The sequence below is a fragment of the Etheostoma spectabile genome, unplaced genomic scaffold, assembly GCF_008692095.1.
Source record: "Etheostoma spectabile isolate EspeVRDwgs_2016 unplaced genomic scaffold, UIUC_Espe_1.0 scaffold00006996, whole genome shotgun sequence".
In the NCBI taxonomy this organism is placed as follows: domain Eukaryota; kingdom Metazoa; phylum Chordata; class Actinopteri; order Perciformes; family Percidae; genus Etheostoma; species Etheostoma spectabile.
This window is the reverse complement of record NW_022603442.1, coordinates 6,413-30,621: the sequence shown is the minus strand read 5'-3', so window position 1 is coordinate 30,621 and position 24,209 is coordinate 6,413. Positions and strand designations below refer to the sequence as shown.

General features: G+C 42.7%; 1 protein-coding gene across 1 annotated transcript; it reads right to left on the bottom strand.

Moving 5' to 3' along the window:
• Positions 1–5,064: 5,064 nt before the first annotated feature.
• LOC116678335 (T-box transcription factor TBX18-like) lies at positions 5,065–14,547 on the bottom strand. Its single transcript, XM_032508282.1, is given in 10 exon segments — positions 5,065–5,439; positions 5,442–5,636; positions 6,352–6,446; positions 7,771–7,835; positions 8,909–9,076; positions 10,687–10,858; positions 12,018–12,119; positions 12,433–12,598; positions 13,951–13,986; positions 13,989–14,547. Coding segments are annotated over 10 exon segments (1,530 nt in total). The 5' UTR covers positions 14,185–14,547; the 3' UTR covers positions 5,065–5,104.
• Between the last annotated feature and the right edge of the window lie 9,662 nt (positions 14,548–24,209).

Genomic DNA, 24,209 nt, shown 5'->3' with positions numbered 1-24,209 from the left:
AAATCAAAACCTATTTAACATATTTAATGGGATCCACACTAATTTAATCCAATTGGTTGAAATAATTCTCTGATGCAAACACTATATTGTATCGCCATTGACTCCAAAAGTCTCCTATGTGCAGCGTGATTGGTTTTAAAGAGGGCTGCACTTGAGTTGGCGTTGGTTAGTCGAGCCTATGTGCCAAACTGTATCTGTTTGTGTAAACACTGGGACTGGAAAGGTCAGACGTGCTTGTAGATGCATATGCATGCATATGCAATATTCAGCACCAAGCAACAAGTGGAAAATGGATTGTGTGTGTGAGAGACAGAGAGAGAGAGTGTGTGAGAGCAGGCAAAGAAAGTTAGGTAAAAACACATTTTGCAGTCCTAACTCATTGAATACTTTGCTCTCTCTAATTCATGCTCATTTATTTTTTAAAGGTTACTTTTTGGGCTTTTCTGCCTTTATTTGATAGCACAAATAGGTGAGAAAGAAGGGGAAGGCATGGAGGAAGTAGTCACAGTTGGATTTGAACCCCGGACCCCTGCAACGAGGCATAAACCACTCACGTGTGTGCCTGTTCTACCCACGGATCCAACCCGGCCACTCATGCTCCAATTTTACTTCAGTGTGTAGGTTAATATGTCTGAGCTGGCATGAATACACACCCACACACACTCTAAAACAAAGACTGTTCAGTGTCAGGATGAAACGCTTTGGCAGCATTGAAAGGGGTATATTTATGTACAACTAATAACAGGACATCAGAGATGTCTACATAGTTAATAACAGATATTACAAGTAGAGTTGATGCATTACGCAGAGATTTGTATTACTGTGAAATTTGTAGTGATGACACATTAAAATACGTGCTAAAAAACAAAAAGGCCTTTTGGGATTACTAGCCAATTCTAGCTTTCTTCTCTACCAGCCAGTATAGGTAGGGAATTGGTATTGGTTACTCATTATTTTCATATTATGCATAGAAACCAAGTGCATAATGCAGCAGGTTGGGGACGTGGATGGGCTAATAGGATAGGGCCGAAAAAGTTGGCAATGTAAAACAGAATAATCTGCATTTAGTCCGAATCGGTAGGCAACGGGTCAAGATTTTGATATTGGAAGTGCGGAAGTTTCCCGTTTGTAGCACGTTTGTAGTCCGAGAAGAGTTGACCAATCACGTTTGAGCGGGCTTTGGTGGCATGCAGGTTAACGTGTCTGCCATGTGGAGAGCAAAATATGCAGAACCCATTGGCCGAAATTCTCAGGCCATTGTCGGATGAGGATTTAGCTTTTTATTAACTTAAAAAAATAAATACAGTTTTTCATTGGCAGCCTAGTTATGAGCATTGTAATATATGAGATGTTTATGAACTGTATCAGCATTCAATGAACTGCTATAGTCTGCTGTACTGTACTGTATGGTCCCAATTCAGAACTATTAAATTAATCAGATTAAAATGTTCTTAAAGTATATGATACAGGGCTGTAGTCAAGACCACCTTTGTCGAGTCCAAGACCAGGACTAGTCGAGTCCAAGTCAAGACCGAGTCCAAAGAGGTTCTAGTCCAAGACAAGAGTCCAAAATGGTTTGAGTCTGAGTCAAGATCGAGTCCAGGACTGGAAAAAAAGGGTCTTATGCATGACAGTGTCAAGTCAATCCTTTTGGGTTTCGCTTTCCCTCCAATATTATTATCAACGTAATAAAGACACCCGGACTCGGTCCAGACCAAAAGCCCAAAAGCCATATCTGGCAAGACCAGTGGCCGAGACCGAGACAAGTCTGAGTTAAAATACTAGGGAATACGAGACAAGTCCGAGACCACAGAAAAATGGTCTTGAGTCCGGACTCGAGCCCAAGACCGGACTTGAGTACTACAGCCCTGACATGATATGAATCAAAGTTTAATATTTTTAAATTCAGAGTCTACGCTCTCGGTCTTATAACACAGTAATACACAGTCCACATATAGTCCACGTATAATTTCTTTTCTCGCACTGCCAAACTTTCTACCTGAACATAACTTTCAAACCCTACTGGACAGTTTGCCATGGCATGTGTTGAAATCTAGAACAACAAAACCCACAACTTAAACGCACACGCTGCTCCCCTTCCCTCCTCCCCCTCCCTCCTCCCCCCTCCCTCCTCTGTCCTCCTCCTCCAGGCGGACAGCGTGACAGATCTGTCACGTCGGCATCTGGTTGTACACAAGTGTTAATGTCCCCACCTTGGGCGAGAATCACCAGGCCCCTGTTTGCATAAATATGAGTGTGTGTGTGTGTGGCTTCTGCAGCATTATTAAAAATATCCTAGAAATCCTAAAAAACCTAATCCTTCAAAGACTGACAGACTGAAAAGAAACTGAAAGAGATTTAGCTGGCACTGTGCATATATCTGTGCATGTGTGTGTGAGCTAGTGAGCAAGGGTGGGTGGGTGGGTGGGTGGTACAGAAGCACCAGGCAGGGGGCCCGTCTCCTGTCACTCAGAAACACCAAGCCAATCATTCATGGGTTCTAAAATAAACTCACATGTGCTCCTCTCGTCAGCGCCCCTCACCTTCAGAGTGACAGGAGACAACTGAGGGGGACTGGGAGACAGCGGGAGACAGTCAGGGGAGAGTCAGCAACTTTTGGGACGAATACTTGGGAAAATCAGGTTGAGGAAATCATTGAAGAACTGCAAAGCTTTATCAACACATTGAATCATACCTGGAGGTGGAAATTTGAGAGCAGCATGATGTTGTAATGCATATCATGATGCAGGTCTTACAGTTGTGACCTATCAGACAATTTCAATCCCCCATATCAGAAACCCAAAGTATATGGGGCCAAACTTTATGACGGTCTCATATAATTGAATCATGACCCGGTCTACCGTAACCACCTACTGTGCCTTCATATTTCTTATCTTATTTGATTGTTATCAGCTCATTTGGGTTGAAATAATGGGATTTGTAGGCTCACGCATACAGTAAATGCCCGTATTATGGGTAAAGTCTCCTAATCGCAGTACAGTGTAAATTCAAAATGGCCACCTTGAGAGTTCAGTCTGTGCAGGCGAAGCAGAAGATTTTCAGGAGCTGATTCAAAACTATCCGCAATTCTGCAGATGTAGTTTATCATAATCATGTTATGATATAAAGATAAAACGCTGTAAAGTTTTGGGCCCTTGATAAATACGATACGTTTTTATGTGCTAACTGACAAAGTACTAGCTATTACACGAGATGAGGTGTAGCACTTCAACATTTATTTTAAGGAACAGAGGAAAAATGTCTCTGTGTTTTGTCTTGGATTCTTGGTGACTTAGGTCACACATACGCTGTCAGCTCAGCCACCTGTTACCACACACACACACACACACACACACACACACACACACACACACACACACACACACACACACACACACAAATGTGCATACTCACACATGTCCACACCATCACACCCACATCCACATTCACCGCACACCCTGCCTCTTGTGACTAGTCAATTCAGCAGAGTTGTAGGTCTTAGTCTTATTTGCTTGTGTGTGTGTGTGTGTGTTTGTGTGTGTGTGTGTGCGTGCGTGCCTGAAAGTTGTTCTTTCTCCCTGTCTCCTGTGGTATTTTCATTTCTCTGGAATCCAAAGCCTGTGGAACAACCCCAATCATTGGCTGCTTTATCACACACACACACACACACACACACACACACACACACACAACACACACACACCACACACACACACACACACACACACATTCACAATGCCAATAGCATACATACATAAGGGAGAACACGTAAGCGTACTTTTTTTGTTTTCTCAAGGGAAATATATTGTAGCCTAAGCATTGCAATTGCTTCACTTTAAAAAAAAAAAAAGGTGGAAAGAAAATGCTCCCACACACACACACTGGTAATCGCCTTCATAGATAAAACAAAATCAGTTAAATTAGTAAGATATTGATTACATATTAACATTGTGACATGAATACATAGATTTTATTTGGCTCAAAAAAAAAGGTCACAGAACATGTTAATGTCCTCGGCCAAAGGGCGTGCTGATATAGCGCGTGTTTGCAGAGAAAAGCTTTTGGAGCTTGTCAAGTTCAGGGTTGGCCGTTGCATACCTGACCCAGGCCAAAGAGCAGAAGCAGGTGCATTGGGTTTTTTTAAGTGCGAAGGGTCACACGGCCTTTTATATACACACACACACACACACACACATCCCTCCTCCCTCCCGCCTTCCCCTCGCTATATACAGAGTCGTCATGTGCAGTTACGTCTGTGGCCCACATGGGAAGATGTGCTCCAGCCTGCCATCCAAACAGCTGCATCAAGGAAACATCTGTCAAACCAGACGTAGAATACGTAGATCGGTCCTTCATCCGACACCTTTAACCTTGTCAGTCCGTAACTGTCACTGGGATATCTCCCACGGTCTCTTAAGGCCATGATGTCATCATGCGAATATGTGACAGGCTGCTGGTGTTGTGTGTACAAGTTTTTTTTTTATGAGAGTCTGAGTGGTGAAACGGCCCGTCTGTAGTGCATATTATAGATGGAATACATATTCCAAAGATTTGATGGAGAACATCGCCAGACATGTGATTACAAAGAATTGACGAAAGGAATTGAGTCAATGTATCCTATAAAAACAAGTTCAAAGTAGCGTTCGGAACTCCATCCAAAGTAGGCAAGATCAAGGAGGCGATGCAGAATGCTGTGTGGGTAGAACAGTTACTGCTTCAGGACCTCCTGCCAGGGGTTGAAGTGCTCGCTTTGAGTCCCTGGGCCGGCCCAGATTCTGCCCAGTCCACGTTCAGTTCCAGTTTAGTCGCTGGTTACATCGTTTGGACTCCTTATCCAAAGCCGCAGGTAGTTTCTCCCTTTAGTGACCGCTGCAGCTGCATGTGCGTGTCCTAGAGAACATGCTTTTGAGATAAGAACAAAAAAAATATTCCCTTTAGTTAAAGAGCTTTGACAAGCTTGTTATGCTCACAGAGGCACGGCTTGATCTGTCACTCCTCTGTATTCAACTCAGCCTGATGCTTTTCAGCACGTGGATGATTAATTCGTACAAAGTTCTGAACCAGTTTCGTTTTTCCGTGACAACCTAGATGTCTGGAGTCCCATTCAGCCCATGTGGGCAGTGACCTGTGAGGCCCCGCCTCCCGGCTGGCTACCCGCCAGTCCTAAAGTCCGGGAGTCAAACAAGAAGCCCTGCTGTCCTCCACTGAGTACGCCCAGACTGTCCGTGAGAGTCCCACTGGGAGACGAGCCCAGGAAGGGACTCTGGTGATTGGCAGTGGCAGCGGCGGCCATTTTATCGGGGCTGGCCGCGAGGCGCGGCGAGGGAGGGAACGTGTAACCGTACAGGCTGTAGGGCGGCGTGTGGAGGCGGAGCCCGGCGTAACCCTGCGGCGCGGGGTAGCCAAACTGAGACGCGGGGAGAGGCAGAGAACAGAACCTTCGCCTTCATACGCCGACGGACCTCTGGGAGAGGGGAACGGCTCCGGGGGGTTGCTGTAGCGATGGAGAGGGTGTGTGGGCCGGCTGCAGGTGTAGTCAGGCGGGCTGAGGGGGCAGACCTGGAACGGTGAGGAGCACGGGGACGCGGAGAGCAGGTGGGACGATGGTCCGATCCCACCATGAACTCCTGGGATCCCTACAGAAACAGAGCCAGAAAAACAGAAAAGTCAACCTAAATCCACATATATGATGGCCTTGTTACTAGGGATGCACTACCCAGGGTTCATTGCTTCCCTACATAAATGATTCCAATGAGTAACACAATGAGGTATATGTTTTGAAAACTTACAACATAGGTATTGTATCAGTACTCTTGAGGTGTTGTTATCAGTATCAGGAGATCAAATGTTGGACATCCCTGACAATAACGTCTGATTATGTTTCTATCAAAAGCAAAAAAAAAGACCCAATTGAATGTGTGCCTGTTTTTGTTATTCCTATGTTTTGCATGAATAAGCAGTAATATGTGTGTTGGTTGTGGGGAGCTGAGTGGGGGCGTGGGTGGGGGGGTCTGTCATTGTTGTTGTTACACGGTACTCCGATTTAATATTTTCTCCTACATTCTTGTGTAGAGTGTTTTTTTCTTTAAGATTTTTTTTTTTTTTTTATGTGTGTAGATGTGCCTGTGTCCATATGCATATATGCATATAAATAATGCATTATATATTTTTTTTTTATAAATTGTATCTGTGACTGGAAGTATTGGATTGTATATTTCCAATAAAATATTTTCGAAAAAGTTTTTTTTTTTAAAGTATTGTGATTTTTCGGCAAACCTCTGTTTGGTAAAAGGTTGGATGACTTGACTCATTGCTCAGTATCCAGGAAAACTCCAGGTAGTTAACCCTTACCTTGCTTGGTAATGCCAGGGATGTCCTCAAATGTGAGTGTCCTTAGAGACGGACGCCAGAACGCGTAAGACTCAACCAGAGCCTCCAGACCCATCCTGTGAAACACACATTTACGTTAACACACTGAAAAATCCCCCACCCTGCCTTGACTTGCATTTTCTTCCGTCCCTGATGCAGCTGCAGCCGCTCTCTCTCTCTCTCTCCCGGCCTGCCTCGCATTACGCCAAAACCACCTGGCGGCCATTTTAGTCGCCCGTGGGGCCTCTCTTGCCATCTCCATGGAGACCTCAGGTAATGAGGGGCATAAACGCCACGTTGCCATTGGCTGCTGCCAGCCGGGTGCTCGGCGGTAATTGCTTTCACACGGCTTTTTACGGGCGAATCAGGACGAAGGAGCAGGAAGCCGCAGCAGGGATTTATGAGGTGGGACTCCCCTTCCTACCCCCCCCCCCCCCCACCCCCCAACCCCCAACCCCAATCTCCCTCCTCCTCTAGGTGGGGCAGAGGGTTGCTGTGGCGGGGTAATGCGAGTGCTCTGTTACCCCCTCGTTAGCGTGAGGATAAAAGTCTTCCCCCCGCGGGGTTGTAGCCACGGTGATAATTTAGACAAGCTGCCCGGAGCGGTTCTGGGTGCTCCGAAGCAGCCAATCAGAGCCGGAGTTTATTTAGCAACTGCCTAACTCTTCCTGTAATATTTAAGGGGATTTTTTTTTTATCGGCCTTCCTGAGTTTAACTTTTAATAGGGTCAGCCGTCAGGGTTATCCAGTTTGCTGTTTTCTACCTTCCTCCCTCTCAAATCTTCTGTCTCACACGTTCCCTTCTCCTTCTGTCTCCCGCTCTCCCCCTTTCTCTCCCCTCCTCTCTAATGATTTCTGTGAGGCCTCGGGGGAGTGGCTGTTTGGAGACCGTTGGATGTTTAACTGCTGTGTTGTTTTAATGCTGTGTTTATATATATTTAGAAATGTGTTTATACAGATTTTCTGCAGGACACTTTTTTATTATTGGCTGTTGATGTTTATGTTCTCCAGGCCGACTGGAATCTGACGCTCCATTTAGGTTTGCAGCCGAGGTTAGAGTTTCCCTCTCAGAGCATGGGCCTGTAACTATGCAGTTGCGGGGATTAATGTGCCTTTAAAGTTAGCACATTTAAAACGAAAATGCATCGCCGTTATGTGCCACGTCTGTTCGGTTTAGTCGATTTCTCGTCTGCCGTTTAGAAACAGATTTAATGGGAGGCGGTTGCACATTTTCCATTAGAAAATAAATAAATAAATACAAAGCTTTGCTCCCCATAAAATCCGACTGAAATAGCTGCGACGAAAACCACATCCAAGCCAGAATATGATGCGTCATGCATCCCCACATTACCCCTAATGCACTAGATAATGTGAAAATATCTGTGTTGGAATTGAACTCACCGGTTTCTGCCAGAGTCTCTGAAGCCTTTGGCGAATGGGTTTCTGTCAATTTTCAGCCTTGTAATCTGAAAAGTAAAATAAGACACTCGTTATTTCCCCAAAATGTGTTAGTAGAAAGTCGCTGATAACATACCGTGTGATGGAAGTTCATTTCCAGCCCAAATAATTGCCTTTGTGTGTAATATTTTAATCAGATCTCTGAATAAATACATGAATGTGCATGGTTTGCTGCTTGTGTGAGTTGAACATGTGTGGGAACGCATGTGTGTTTCCTTTGCACATAGCTGTGTGGAAATGTGTGTGTGTGTGTGTATGTTAGTTAATGTCGGTGGGGCTGCCAGCCCAGGCTGTGGGTGGTGTTTAACGCCCAACTCTGTGACCCGCATCCAACGGGACTTTTATAGGCATCGCCACCATGTTCTGACTTCAGCCATCATGCGCCGCGGGCCAGCTAACCCCAGCTAGCATCCTGCAGTACTTCAACGCTCACATCGACTGGTCCAGTGCAAAAAAATAAAATAATCCAGAAATAAACTCCAACAGCTTTTACCTATTGAAGAAGTTGGCTTTGAAATTTTGGGCAAAAATTCAGAAAACATGAGACGCTCAAGCCATGTAGAAAAGTACTTTGAAAATCAAGTTAAGTGAATAGAACCGTCGTGTTTTAAAAATCAGTCCAATAAGCATTTCCTTGGTGGAACTGGTAAAACACTCCCAAGGAAAACCGCAGGACCTTTGTCACTCTCTCTCTCTCTCTCTCTCTCTCTCTCTCTCTCTCTCTCTCTCTGTTTTGCAAAACACACACACATACACTCACACTCACACATAACACATTGCCTTTAGAATGCAGACCAGACCCAGGTGCAAAACATGAAATTGTAAAGACACAGAAACTAAAATAGTTTCTTGACTTTTTTACTTCTTAGTCTTGTTCTGTCTATCGTTCTCTAGTGCATCCTGAAGAAATTGGTTTCAATCAGTCATTGCTTGTTGTACAAAACTAAACAAGAATATCCATATGCAACAGGGCAGTCAGTGAAGCGCTTGCATGCTGGAAATGTGGTTCCGTGGACACGTTATCTTTTCCAGTGGCTTTGGTTTTAAGAGGCCGTGGTTGTGCGGAGGTCGGCCGTGCTACCTGTTGATTCTGATACGCCGTGACGGTGGTGAACACAGTCTCGGGGAAGCCGAAGGTGCGGGTGCCTTCCCCGGCGGGGATGGCTCTCACTGGGGATAGCTCCTCTCCACACTCCTTACGGATCACATGGACCCGCGGCTGGTACTTGTGCATGGAGTGCAGAATGATCTGAACGGGCAGGGGGAAAAAATATAACAGCAACTACACGTCATCCACAGCCATAAACATAATAGTTAATGAACACCTGGACACAGTAATGCATAGACACATGCACCTGCACGCATAAACATCCACAATATGTCAATCAGAAGAGAGGGAGTTATTGTTCCTGCAATGGCAGAATTTGTATTTAAAATTTTTTTAGTCATAGGCCCTATTTCTTATTATTACAAAGTGCAGCAGAACAATTAAAAATGTACTTATTAATGATTACTAACTATGTTACTAACTACACTGTTAAACTTTGCTGTAACTTCTACAGTTACTTACCACAAATTGCCCAGTAAAATACCAGATTTTTCTAATAATTGTCCGGTTCATTACTGCAATAAGCATTGCATTATGGGTACTAACATTTAATTTCCAGTGATTTACTGTATATTTTGTCATCACTGGGTGCTAGATAAGACTCCGAGACACCACAATACTGCACAATAGATTTATCTACAAATTTACTTACAATATACTATTTAAGCAGTTGCACATTTCTGTATTCTGAACTTGTATATATTCAAATATTTGTTCTTGTATTTTATCCTACTATTATTTCATGTATATTGTATGTACGTATATTGTATCCTAGTATTTCATTTATATTTATATTCTGTGCTGTGGTACTGATTTTGCTGCTGTAACACTAATTTCCCATTATATTGGGATCAATATCTATCTATCTATCTATCCATACAGTTTTAACTGATACTAGAAGAGTAGACCTATTACAATTACCCCCCCCCCCCCAAAAAAATAAAATAAATATTAACCCTTGTGTTGTCTTCCCGTTAACCATGAACTTTTCCTTCCAGGTCAAAATTATAAAAAAATATATATATATTGTTTGTGCTTTTCCAATGTTTATGTCACTTTTTCCAGCTTTTGGCGCTTTTTTAAAAACCTGAGCTGGTTTAATAATAGGTTTTACACTTATCCTTGGAATTCATGGTCAACACAGCTCATTTATATCAAATTATGAATCTATTTTTTGTTAAAAAGGCAGATATTATGAATTATTTTGACTGATAGTTGAGATCAGAGGATGTTGAGTGGATCTCAGATGGGTAGATGTCAAAGTTTAGTCCGGATACTGTTTTAAAACCATTAACAAATTTATTAAAATGCTATAAGATTAAATAAAACACCAAAAAATGTAATGTAAGTAATCATTAATTTTACCTGAAGAATGTTACATGGAATCATCCATGTTATTTTTGGTCAATTTGGTTGAAAGAAATCCATATTTCTGATATAAAAGACTCCAGTCAGTTTGACCCAAGTACAACACAAGGGTTAAAGCAAAATATAAAATGATGATAATCCTATATTAATCGAGATGTAAATTACTTTCGTTGCGTCGTGACCTCTAGCTCACCTAGTAAGAGCGTTCGCACCATGTTGGTAAAGACCTGCAGCGACTCGGGTTCAAATCCCCGCTGCGGCCCTTAGATACGTGCCATTTTTCTTACTTTTTTTAATGTCTGTCCACTGTCACTAATAAAGGAAAAAGCCCCCAAAAAATAATCTTAAAAAAATAAAAATAAAGTCTTCGTTGTGGAACTTACATGTCCCTGGTCGTCCAGTTCGTTGTTGGTCAGTTTGAGTTTGTCGAAGCTGACCACCTGACGCATCCACGTCTCTCCAGAGGCCGGGGAGTCCGGGTGGATGTACACTCTGGGCGGCACAGGCGAGTCCGCATTCCCCGCTACCATCCACTTGGAGCTGTGGTACACGTACCTTCACAATTCACACACGCACACATGGGGAGGTAGATGAACACAATGTCCCGAGTTTTTTTTTCTTTCTTATACTGCTATTCACCCCATTTCACGAAAGAAAAACGCCAGAAATAAGACCAACGACCCCCAATAATCCCCAGTGATATGGAGACCTTTTGAAATGACAGGATTGAATCAGTCATCATAATTCCATCAGAATTGGAATCATCATTTAATTTAGATCTCACATTTTGATACTTATATTATTTAACCCTCCTGTTGTCCTCGGGTCAAATTTAACGCTTTAAATGAATATCTATATCTGAAATATGGGTTTCTTTTTAACCAAATTGCCACAATTTTCTGACCATGAATTCCAAAAAGTGGTGTAAAACTAGTGGTAGTAGGTGGTGTTAGTGAAAACTAAAAAGAAAGTCTGAGAAAGGCACGAAAATGTCAAATTTATGTCCGTTTTTGACCCGGGAGGACAACACAAACTACTCCATTTGATATGAAGAGGTTAAAAAAAAGCATAGACTTTAACTTAGAGTTAAATCAGGCCTAAAACTATTTTCTTTATGCAATCACATGCGTAAACCCAACTAAGTAAGCCAACTAATTAGTTCCTCGTCTGGTTGAAGGTGCTCGTCACCCGCTGTTACGCGTTTGGGTGGAATCAAAAGCGGCGCGCTCTCGTACTTCCATGGCGATCATTACTGCGCGTGCACGTGATGTGAGCACCACGTTTCCATAATCCCCTGCACAATATGGCCCGGTAACATGTCCATCGGGATGGCACTCATCACTACATCACTACAGTGCAAAGACTGCACTTTTTCTGCAGCATTATAACGACACGTGTTGGTTTGACCTTCCAGGGTGGAGAGGTTAGGCATCCAAAAGGCCTTTTTCTCCCAAAAGGGACGGCAAAACCACCGTGACAGCCCGGTGCCAAGCGCCATTTGTGGAGACGAGAACGAGAGTTGCACAATTGAAACATTTTATCTTGTGCATGGAGTCTAAATTGAGACTGACGCGCATGCGTGTGGCCATTTCTGTAGCCTACTTCTACTTTTACGCCTACAGTTTCTGTATCACATCAGAATCATTATTTAACGGGGTCACGCGTTTTTTCATGAATTTTGGAGAGTGTGTGCGCGCGCGCTCTGGGCGTTTACCTGTATCGTTTGTTGTCCACGGGGATTATATCCATGGCAACGTAATACTGCTGATGGGGGTCCAAGCCCGAAATCTTCACACGCATAGCGGGAAACATCCGCCTGCCAGGAAAACCACATAAATCATCTGCATTGGAGATTTCAGATCAGCTACAGGCTAATAAGAATATTTTTTATCGCTTAATAATAATAACAATAATAATAATAATACAACCAACAAGGCTTTTTAGGCCGTCATCTTGATAACTTGAAATTATCTCTTTTATTATGGGATTCAAAAGCTTCTTTTTAGAAGCAAATTTTCGATTATTATGACTTTAATCTTTTAGCCTAAATGACATATTTGCATGCATGTTTTATTTTTATTATAGACAAGTTGTTTTCCTCCCAACCATTATACAGGCTCTTAGCCTACCGTCCAGCCTTGGTAATGATCATTTCCGTGCCAATCTCGTGGAACCGCTTCCACAGGTCTGATCCTTGCAGGTCCACGCGGGTCTCCTCTCCGCTCGCGGTTACCGGCGCCGTGCACGGACCGGCCGCGGGCTGCGGGCTCCCGAGCAGCGCGTCCTCGCTCTCTGCTGCGCCGGGAGGAGGCGAGAAGAAGAAGAAGAATAACACAGCCATCTAAGCCAAGAATGAATCCACTTAAAGGATATTTTGTTAAATTTTTACATTAAATTACATTTCATAACGTTACATTACATTACATTTATTTACATTACATAACATAACATAACATAACATTACATTACGTTACATTTTAAAAGCACACAAACTCTGAAATATTATAATCACCAAGACTATAACTGCACAACGCACGTTTTGCATTTGTCCAAATATATGACTTATTATTAAGTACATTATTATATTAAATAGGCTACACATCATTCAAATCGTGCCATTACAGAGACTGTAGCCATGATAAAAAAGCAGCCCACGAAAAAAGGTCAAAACCTTTTTATGTATTGCAAGAAGATTAAAATGCTTTATAGTATTATGATTATGATTAAGTCCATTAAACTCCCTCTTGAATACTGGCACACGGAAAGCCTGGAATATAGAATATTGTAGTTTATGTGTCTTTACACACCGCTGAACTCCAACTTAAGTTCCAGTAGGAAGTGCGTAATGGTTTTCACGAGTTTAATTCGGTTTTCATATTGGGGACATGATTAAAGGACACCATAACAGTAGTGTTTATGTGTCTCCCGCTGTTGTTATTTGCGCCATAACGCGGGCCTCTCCAGGTGGGGGGAGATTTATGGACACGAGACTTGGGCCTAACAAGCCAAACTAACACCAAGACAAATCCTCAGCCAAGTGCGTTTTTTAAACGCGCAACAGATTGAAATCCTCATTTGTCAGGGCCGGTCTCTGCAGACCTCTTCGCATCCGTCCCGCGGCCGTTCCCCTGCCTTTACACGCTGCTAATTGGCGTGTTTATGATTGCAACACAACTCATAAAGCGTCTCCCATTAGTCACACTCACACCACTCATATTTACTAGACCGGGCCCGGTATCATAACCCATTTCCACTCTGAGGACCTGACCAAAGCCTGGCATTGTTTTTGCTTTATGATCTGGATCTTATTACTAAATATTCCTCAGCAATAAGCAGAAGAGAGCATATGATCCTGATGGGAAAAATACAGTTTAAAAATAAAAAATAAAAATGTAAGCAATATCCTTAAAATAGTATTAGGGTATCAAATGCGCATGGCCTATTAAATAAACAGCTGAATACCAGTAATAGCTTATAATGAAGAAGTAGCCTATAGGTTTAATGCATGGACATTATTTTAGTTTTATATTGGGTATGATAGTATAATTGGGTGATGTTGCCATATGCAGTTATTGTAATGTATAACTAATTTAATGTAGTCTTTATTGTTAGGCTTGCACCGGATTTCTTTGCTGTTATTTACTTACGGGATCCGTCACTTGCACACTCTGCCTCGCTGCCCGGTCGCTGGTGCACGCTCTGTCGGCTCGCGGCCCCGGGCTCCCGGTTAGATCAGGGACATCCGTTCCGTCCTCGTGGTCGGCGGACACGGCATCCTGCCCGGCCTTCCTGCGTCTCTTCTCGGCTCCGATCAGCGCCTCCACCGAAAATGCGTGCGCCTTGACGCTCAGCGCGCACGGGGACCGCCGCTTCTCTGCCATTTCTCTCGGTCTCCGAGCAGAGCCACGGGAGGAAAGAGACGGCGTCACGAGCTTTCTGGGAGCAAGAAAAGTTCAAAACACACTGAGTCGGGAAAAAAACAACAGGAAATCCACGATGGTAGGCAAGTTGTTTCCGTGCGACGGGTTGTCTCCGTCCTGGAGACGGACAGCAGAGGGAACAGATGGACCCGGGACGAGCCTAATAACGTCTCCGTTACCCGTGAGAGCCGTGCGGACTTTTGGAGAGTGTCAACAACCGGAGCTTAGTGGAGAGCCGGAGAATGGGACCTGTCAGTCACAACGCAGAGCAACCAATCACGAGGAATCACAGCCCCCCGGAACCTTTCCCTGGTCCCGCCCGCTGTGGGGGCCGCTCGTGCCGCCTTATGTGGTCAAAGTAGAGCTGGTGAATGAATCATGTCTTCAGGCGAAGGAGCGCGAGGAGCGTCTCTCTGGGCCATCGCGCGCATTTTCACACACCGGCCCGACATGCTTTGCATATCTGGCCATTAGTACCTCGTGCACGGTGGACACTGGTGCTCCCTATCCTGGGAATACGCATTTCTTACATAGCCTAATCATTACAACTGTAATAATAATAATAAATAATAATAATAAAGCTCACTGGCCCGTAACAGAAAGAAAATAGGCCTTTTATTTCTTAATAGTGGTGCTTTTCAAAAGACATATTAAAAAAAATAATTTTCTGGACTGTCTATGAAATATTGGGGGGGGGGATCACCAGAGGCCTCATGAGACGGTAACATCACGATACTCATGTCACGATATGATATTATTGAGATTTAAACATATTGCAATATTCTGTGATATATATATGTTATACATTATTTCTTACCTTTTTTCCTACTTTGAATTTTTACCAATTTCAAATGTTATCCCCAAACGGAAACTTTATCAACATCTGTTTTATTTAAAAAGATTTTTTTTTTCTCTCTGATAAAAGAGCAATGCTTGGCGCCTGTGTATCGATACAGTATTGACACTGAAAATATCGCGATGCCATGCTGTGTCGATCTCCCCCCCCCCCCACCCTCCACCCCCTATGAAATATGTGGGAGTCTTATCAGTCCTTCCGACGTCTCCCACGTCACTAAGCAACCCGACTGTCTCCCACAGCAGAAACAGTCTAACACAGCCAAAGCTCTGCTTCATGAAATTATCATAACAAGCTGTATTTAATAATCAAACCCCGAGATTATGCAGCCCGGTAGGGCGGTAACCTGGCAACGGTATCCTTAACTTCAACGTGCAAACAAATCCCAGTCCTTGTTTTAGAGCAACAACACAAATAAAATATAAAAGTGGAAAAAAAGAGAAAAGCTGTAGTGAACTAAAATCAAAAGTCACCGTGTAGAGTTGTTTATCAAAATCATGTATATGCAATGCCTACAGCCTATAGACATAAGCTATATACAAGCATAAATACATCAAAGACTTGCATCTTTAAAGAGGCCAATTTAATATTAATAATAATTATCATGATCGGCTTACAGTGCTTTATTATGTTGGGTTGAAAATGTATAGCCTAAGTAATAACACATTCTTCTTCAGTGAGTAATTAAAGTGAATGGATTGGACCAGAGTTATGATTCGGATACAGGATGTTAATATTGATTTAATAACCTGTACAACCAGCTGAAGTGAGTTGAGAGATGAGTTGGATTCTCTGTGGATGAAGATGAATATTCAACATTTCGCACATCAGTGGACCGACCGCGTGCGTTAATTAACCCGCTAGTAGGTCACTCAGCGACGTCATTTTTTTTGGCGAAATAATTGGACTTGATTACATAATATTCCATTAGTGGCATCAGGATTGTTTTTTTTGTTTTTTTAATGTTTCCTATATGTTCCAGGGACGTTCCTGCACTAAAATCACTGCAGAGCTCAAGGCCTCTCGTGGCTTGTTGGTTCAATAAATAACATGTCGCCATGGTTTATTGGCATAAATTCATGGTAAATGATTGGAAGTGAAGGGGAAGGTCGGGGGGGGGGGGGGGGGGGGGGGGTTGGTGGGGGTGTTATCAGATCTTAAGACTTGTGTTTCTCTACCCGTGGGCATTCAAGAATGTCTATTACAGCATGACTCTGGGAGAATGAAATAGAACCGAGTAAAGTTTCGATGTTTCGATATTTCCCCATGACTTACCTTGGCATAAATACCTCTGAAGTTGAAGAATTAATAATCCCGAATCTTTAGTAATACGACGTCAGTTAGCCTCGTTTCCTCGTAAATAGGCTGCATTCAAGCGAAATGTGTTTTACAATAAGCCCATACATGAACCACAAACACAACACACTATCATTAATAGTTTAGCAAAAAAAAATATTTTTAACAATAAAATATGACAACATTCTAGGAGTAAGCTGTAATCTTTTAACTGGTTTACATTATATTTTAGAGGACATTGATGCACGACAATGCATAACAAAGAACTTGGAGTCATACCTTGGAAATTATTATAAAAATAAATCTATAATAATAATAATAATAATAATAATAATAATAATAAAAACCGCAGCAATTATTTTACTTTTATAATAACAATAATAATAATTACTTAGGCGTTTTTTTCACAATGAGATGCAATAGTTAGGGTATATCATAATTCATAAGCATAAAGCTTTCTTGGCGTGTTTAACAGTTTGGAGAAATGGCCGTTCACCGGAATACCCGGCATGCTCTCTGGGTCTCATTAGGCCGGTATTAATAGTCGCATTTTCATTTTAATAAATGGTCTTTGATCAGACCTCGCCAAGAAACACATTGCAGCTTTTATAGATATTCGTGTTTTTTTTGTAATAAAATCACATCAGTTTTTCAATTAATTCTTGTTTTTATTTTTTATTTCTTTCGTTAGCAGGTGCACAGGTATTTGCGCATTAGACATCACAATGCCACCTGATTATTTACCCACTTGTTATAGGAGCAGAAATTCATAGATTGATTTTAGAAGCATTATACAGCACAACCGTTCAGAAATATCACTGCACAATAAAGCGATAAGAAAGTATACCCTAAACCGTTGACCCATTACAACTTGTACTGTTTACCACAGGTGTGACTTCACATACAGCAGTTATTTTACTCTACGGGATATAACTCCTAGAAATGACGTAACTCCTGTAGGCCTACTGTATATTGCTAAGATGACCGGAACGCGCTTTGAGGCAATGGGGTTGTGGTCAAATCTGGGCCTCTAACATCCAGGGTATGCAAGCTCGTTTTCCAGTACAGATACTGGCTCTAAAACTAGGGGAAGGGAAGCCCTCTTTGGCCGACCCGTCCTGCTGTAGCCGGTCTGGCTGGAGCTCCTATGTCATGAACGTATATCTGCGTTTTGCACATTAACTGGAAGGAAAAAAATCTTGATTCTAAATGTAATTATTGAATTGTATTTTTTTTCTAAATTTTTCTGTACGCCTACTTTTTTCCTTTCAGTTTGTAGTTCGGCTCCTCAGTTTCATTTTATTTATTTATTTTTTGATTTCGAACGACGCACATCAATCAACATTTCTGTAAATCCGCCAGTTACGCACATTTTTCAACTGTTGCGCCAACTAACATGCGCTGTGGGTGGGAAGAATGAAAGAGGAGCACCTGGAGAAATCCTACTCATACACAGGACCCACCCATGCAAAGGCCATATAGAAAAGCCAGATAGCGGATTCGAACTTGTGACCTTCTCGACATGAGGCAGACGCGCTAACCACTTCGCCACCGAGAAGAACGTGACATTCCACTGACTGGCTCAATTTGTCCGCACCTGAACCTGACTGGCTACACTATTTTAAAAACGCCCCACTCTAAATAGCTCGCGCTGTTGCTTTGATTTATTACTGCTGTGTCTTAGCACACCTTTTTGTGCGATATTAAACAATTAGGTATGGACGCCTAAGGAATTTTACTGGATTGGAACAAATGTACTTTGAACAGATAACACAGCAGGTACATAATAGTCCTAGTCATACCAATGATCGGCCTAATACACTACAGTTAATAATAAGGCTATTTCAAGCAACAGGTCATCCTAGCGATACCATGTTAAACTGTTTGCAAATTAGCCTATTTACGTACAGATTCAACCAATCAGAGCCTACATTTTGTCTGTGTGAAAGTAGGCGTAACCCACTGCCCACTGAATAGGCTCTTCATTAAAAACCTTTGACATAATTTACCTGAGAGCTGTAAAAGGACGCTGGGTAGGGTAGGGTAGGAGTGCCGTAGCAGGGGAGTCTGGGTAATACATTGTTAAATAACAGTTATTTAGCGCGTGCTAATGGGCACGTGGATCACTGCCAGGGCTTTTATAGCAGAAGTGGCATGGGCGGTGGGGAAGGTGTGTGGGTTTCTGTGTGAGTGTGAGACCTACAGTGGTAATATAGTGCTTTTTAAAGGATACCTCTCCACACCTTTGTAATGGACAGGGTGGTTAAGTGCTTCGATTAATATGGGGAAAGAGCACAGTCAAACAGCAGATTGAGACAGTGATAAATACAAAAAGAAATTCAGCATTCACCCTCCCCCCCCTCACCGTTTCGGGCCATCCTGGGGGGCCGAATCCTAGTCAAGAGCTGCCAGATCCTCTGTATGGCTCCACTGGGAAAGTCATAACTTGACCTCCATGTCTATCCGCAGTTGTGCCAACACTGCATTCAGACGGCCAAGGCCCCTGTGAGCATATCCTGCTTATGCTGGCCCAGAGTCACTCGTCATCCAAGTGAAGTGACCCCTGCTCTCCTTCATAAAGTTAACCTTGCATTGAAAACGTGGTATTTACTGACGCGCTTGATAGGAATTGATGGATCTATGACATTTATTGAATTTTTTTTACGAGCCGGTTCTGGTCGAGACGCCGCTTATTCAGGCCTCTGTGCGCCTCGGATGTTATTCAAGTTGAACTCCTGCTCTGGCTGCAAACGCTTGTTTCACACACGCACACACACACACACACACACACACACACACACACACACACACACACACACACACACACACACACACACACACACAGATAGAAGGAGAGATGACTCAAGCTCTCTGCTCTGAGTTAGTGCCTGAAGCTGCTGGACTATTGGAGTAATCCTCATATTCACAGATCTGAGCTAAGCCAGGTCTGTCACTACACAGCCATCACATCATTATTTTAACGACATCAAACAGAAATACATGTAGGACGATGAATTCACTGACCATAAATATGTTTTATCAATGCCAAAAGGCAGGGTTTAACAAAAATCAGTGATTTCATGTTGTAGGTAGGACAGCGTAGTCAGTCGAAACTGGAACAATGCTGTTGAGTAAAGAAAAGGAGAGTTTGTAGCAAAACATTTTATTTGCCTGTGTGCATTTTCTTTAAATCCGTCCCATTTTAAGGTATTTACACAAAGATTTACTGGATATTTACCATTTAAAAGCCCGATTTCTTTAAAGCTAAGCCTTTCTCTAAAGCTGCAGAGACAAACTCATGGTTGGAAAAACATCTTAGTTATTTCAAAAGACAGTACACATGTACTTCCGTCCCATATTGGTACTGTATTGTCATTTCAGGAGGAATATTTAAAGATAAGTAAACATTACTGTTACTCACACCAATTTAGAAAAATAATGATGAATACTGTGTTTTAATGGAGAGAGTAATGGGTTGAAGCTTATAAGATCCAACTGTTTATACAAGCACTTTAGTGCTGGTTTAATAATAATAATGCATACTTTATTAATCCCAGAAGGGGAACTTACTCTGGTGTTATTACACACAGATGCTAAATGGAGTGATGTCAGAGTGGGGGGGGGGGGGGGCTGCCCATGTCAGTTGAGGGTTCGGTACCTTGCTCAAGAGCACCTTGGCGGCCAAGGAGGTGAACTGGCCCCTCTCCAGCTACCAGTCCCCCACCATACTTTGGTCCGTACGGGGACTTGAACCGGCGACCCTCGGTTTCCCCCCCAACTTCCTACTGACTGAGTTACTGCCCCCGCCCCCCAAAACGTTCCACATTGGTACACCAAAAAACTGTACTGTAGAGATTGGCGAGTGAGAATATAAATTCTGGTGATCCATTTTCTAAGTCTGATCCAAATTGTTTTATGTCCTGTATTTATGATTCTAGAAGTGGGGAAGAACGGTTTTGGCAGATGAATTTCTTTTTTGCAGGATCATTTTTGTGTTTGTTTGTAGTTCTAATACTCATTTTGGCCACAAAGTGCAACACTACCCCATTTTCTAGCACTGGTTTAAATACATTTCTAGCCAAAGGTAAGACATAACAGTAATAATATGTACTTTGCATGGAGTAATTAAAGTGCTCATATCACGCTCATTTTCAGGTTCATAAGTGTATTTAGAGGTTATAACAGAATAGGTTTACATTATTTAATTTATTAATTAAAAGACACAGCATTTTTATTTATTTTACTGCACATTCTGCAGCTCCTCTTTTCACCCTGTGTGTTGAGCTCTCTGTTTTTCTCTGCTACATAGTGAGACATCTCACTTCTATTCCATCTTTGTTGGGAGTGGCACATGCGCTGTTGCTAGGTAAGGACTACTAGCCAGTCAGGAGCGGAGTATGAGGGATTGGATAGTCTAATTAGCTTTGTCGCAACTCATGTGGCATGGGTTGAATGTAACAGACGCTCATTAATATCAAGCAACTAAAGCCCTTAGCTAAAGTTAGGGTTAGAAAAAGGTCGTAGTAATGGTTAATACAAAGGTGAAGGTTAATTGCAGGTCTGCAGGGCATACACACTCTCCTACATGAACATTGCACTGTGTGCACCTTGACCCCCTTATGCTCCGCCTTGCTACATATAGGGCACGCTACAGGCCTTTTTACAGTAGCCACAGCCAGGCTAGCGTGTGCAAATGTCATGAGAGCTATTATATTATACTAGCTATTTATAGTCGCGTCACTAGTTGCAGTTTTCTCCTGAACAGAGGTGACGCTAATGAGCAAATGCTACAGACTTTGCTATTTCTACACACTAGAAGCAGAAGGTAAACAGGCTGAACTGGCAGCAGCATTGCCGTCAATGCCTTGAGTTGATTGGATGAGTTGATTGTCAGATTAAGCCGGTCATTGACCATAAAAGAACTCATTTTAACCCAGTAAGTCCACAAGAGAGACTTGTGAGCGTTATAACGTGTTACATAGTGACGCACGTTCGTCACGGAAGCAAAGGCTGGACTAGAATACAGCTGTTGGGAGCAGTGCGCAAACAGTGTCTTCTGTCGGAGAAGGTAAGTCCCTTTGGGGTGGACTTTGGGCTTTTTCACTTTGTAAACTGATTACATGCACAAAAAAAGATACATAACACAATAAAGAAAAGGGAAAAAAGCCAAAAGGCATAACGTGAGCACTTTTTATTCATTTACCTGGAAGAAAACCCAAATTCTTTTAGTCCTGATTAGATCATGGGCTAGTAGTGTGCCTTAGGCTCTTTTGGCCAAAATGAGTATTGCAACAACAACATTTCTTGAAGTACCTGTTTGTAGTCTTGCTTTCCCAGACTTTCCTCCACATTGCGCGGAGGAGGGTCTGGCTGGTCCCCAGAGCATTCTGGGATTGGAGAGAAACGTGCTCTGGTTTATTGGCATTTAAAAAAAAAAAAACAATCACAATCGTCTTGTGCGGCGCTAAGCCCCGGACGGAGGTACGGCTGCAAAATAACCCCCGAGAGGAACTTGTTTTGGTGGAAAGTAGGGAGGCGAGCTCTGGAATTGAAATGGCTGTCGAGTATCTGATGACTATTTGACAACAACAAAAAAAATATAATAAATATAATTTGATTATCAGTTCTCAGAACTATCCCAGAACAGTTTCCACACGACCGCTTCTCTGGTCGTAAAAGGTTATCTCGGAAAAATGTCTTCTTCCAAGTGTTCTTAAGTCATAAACACAGGTGAGAAAACCATTTAGATCAGATGTAGAGAATAGATTACCCCAAAAAATGATTCTCACTTGCCTTCGTGGGCTTCCGTATAGTTAATATCAGACATGGCTTTTTTCAAGGCAGTGCTAAGACGACGTAGCCATTCAGGGTAGGGTATTTTATCAATAGTGATTTTTTTTGGAGATTTCAGGCAAACTAAAGTTTGGTTCCAAAGTGGACTGGGGTTGCCCAAAATACTACCCAGCAGTACTTTTTGAATGGGAAAGAATACTGCACCGTCCAAAGGTGCCATGCTTTAAAAAAACGTGTGAGTACCACTGTGTTTAGTTTAAAGAGTGAAGTAATGGTGCAAGTCATGACAATCTGTAGATGGTTAAAGCTGTGCTGGATGTAGTTGGATTTCACTTCAATCAGGTCAAAAGAGTCAACAGCTCTGCAGGACTGGCTCCGGTCATATTTCTGCAAGTCAGCAGGAGACCCAGTTATATGTACGATTTCTCTGATCTAACGTCTATAATATACAAACCTGAGTCATAATGTGCGGAAGTGCGTTCTTTTTTTTTTTTGCTGGCATTGGACACACTGTAAAACAGACCCCATTGTGTCAACTTGGTTCCAAATACTTCTGTTCAAGGTAACCATCTTACATCCCTCATAGCTTTCACCTGGTTGATTTATACATGGGGGGGGGTGGGGGATTGGTGGCATACTGGTTTGACCCTACCCGTGTCTGAGCAAGGTTCCAACCCTTAGCTGCCCGATCATTGATGCCTTGGATGAGAGGGGCTCAAAGGGCAACCTAATGTGTTTTATGCTGTACACAGCAACAGAACAGCTTATCTCATTAACCTCACTGCCTCGAAGACAGCAGAGAAGGGGGGGGGGGGGGGGTGGGGTAGGCAGGATGCGGGGACAACAAGCCAGCAGGTGCTGTTTTATGACTTTCCTCATCTAGCGAAAAGGAGAGGTGAAAACATTTTCTCCTCTCATAACCCGTGAAACCACATAAAGAGTTGATCAAAAACTGTGGTGTGTGTGTGTATATGTGTGTATATGTGTGTGTGTGTGTGTGTGTGCATGAGGTCATTAGAAGGAACGATTGTGTATGCAGGGGTTTTGATTACCTCCTATTGTGTACTGCCAGGGAATTTTTCATTTCATAGGTGTACATATGTGTGCGTGTGTGTGTGTGTGTGTGTGTGTGTGTGTGTGTGTCTGAGCGTGCACATGTGCAATGCGTATCATTGGTGTAATCACCTCTATAGTTTCCTGTGATTAGGCGGCATAATGAGCTGCTAAAAGGCACACAGATGAGAGCTATGGTTAATTAAGCTCAATGTACTGCTGACTTTTTTTTTTCTGGAAAGTCCTCCCTCAGTCGCACACACACACACACAACCACACACACCACACACACACACACCACACACACACACACACACACACACACACCACACCACTCGCGCTCTAACGATTGCAAAGCTCATCACGGAAACGCCGCAATTTGAAAATAACAACAATCATTAAAAAAAAACCATGCAAACATCTGCAGCTCGTAACTGACGTCTCAGGCCGACCCCAGCACACGTGCCTCTTAAAACTGCAGAAACAACGGTTATTTTCATCTCTTAGATGTTGGAGTTTTTATTTTTTTCTCTTTCTCTGGCTCGACTGGAACCGTTTAGGCGTTTTCTTAATCAAAGAGCGAAGTCGTTTTAAATTGATAATTGGCGGGGGAAGGCGTCCGCTAAGCCTGCCCTCCCTCCCTGCCTGCATTCAGCGTCCAGCCCAGAGCTAACTAGCATTTAGCGCAGATTTTAAGGAATGCGTTTATTACTGTATTTAAGAAATGTCTGTGTTAAAGCGTGCATGAAACATGCATTATGTACATGGGCCATTTTATGACCTGTTACAAAAAAGCATTTCTGTGTTTTCCACGCCAGTGCCAGTAACTATTTTTTAAGCCTTTAAGAGAATCTGATTGGTCGTAATGACACAGTTTTAACCGTGGAGAACGAACTGAATCAAACTCCCGACGAGCTTTTTGGAAAGCACCATGCACACTGACTCACATTACACACAGGCTCAAAAAAATGTCTCTTACATCCATGCA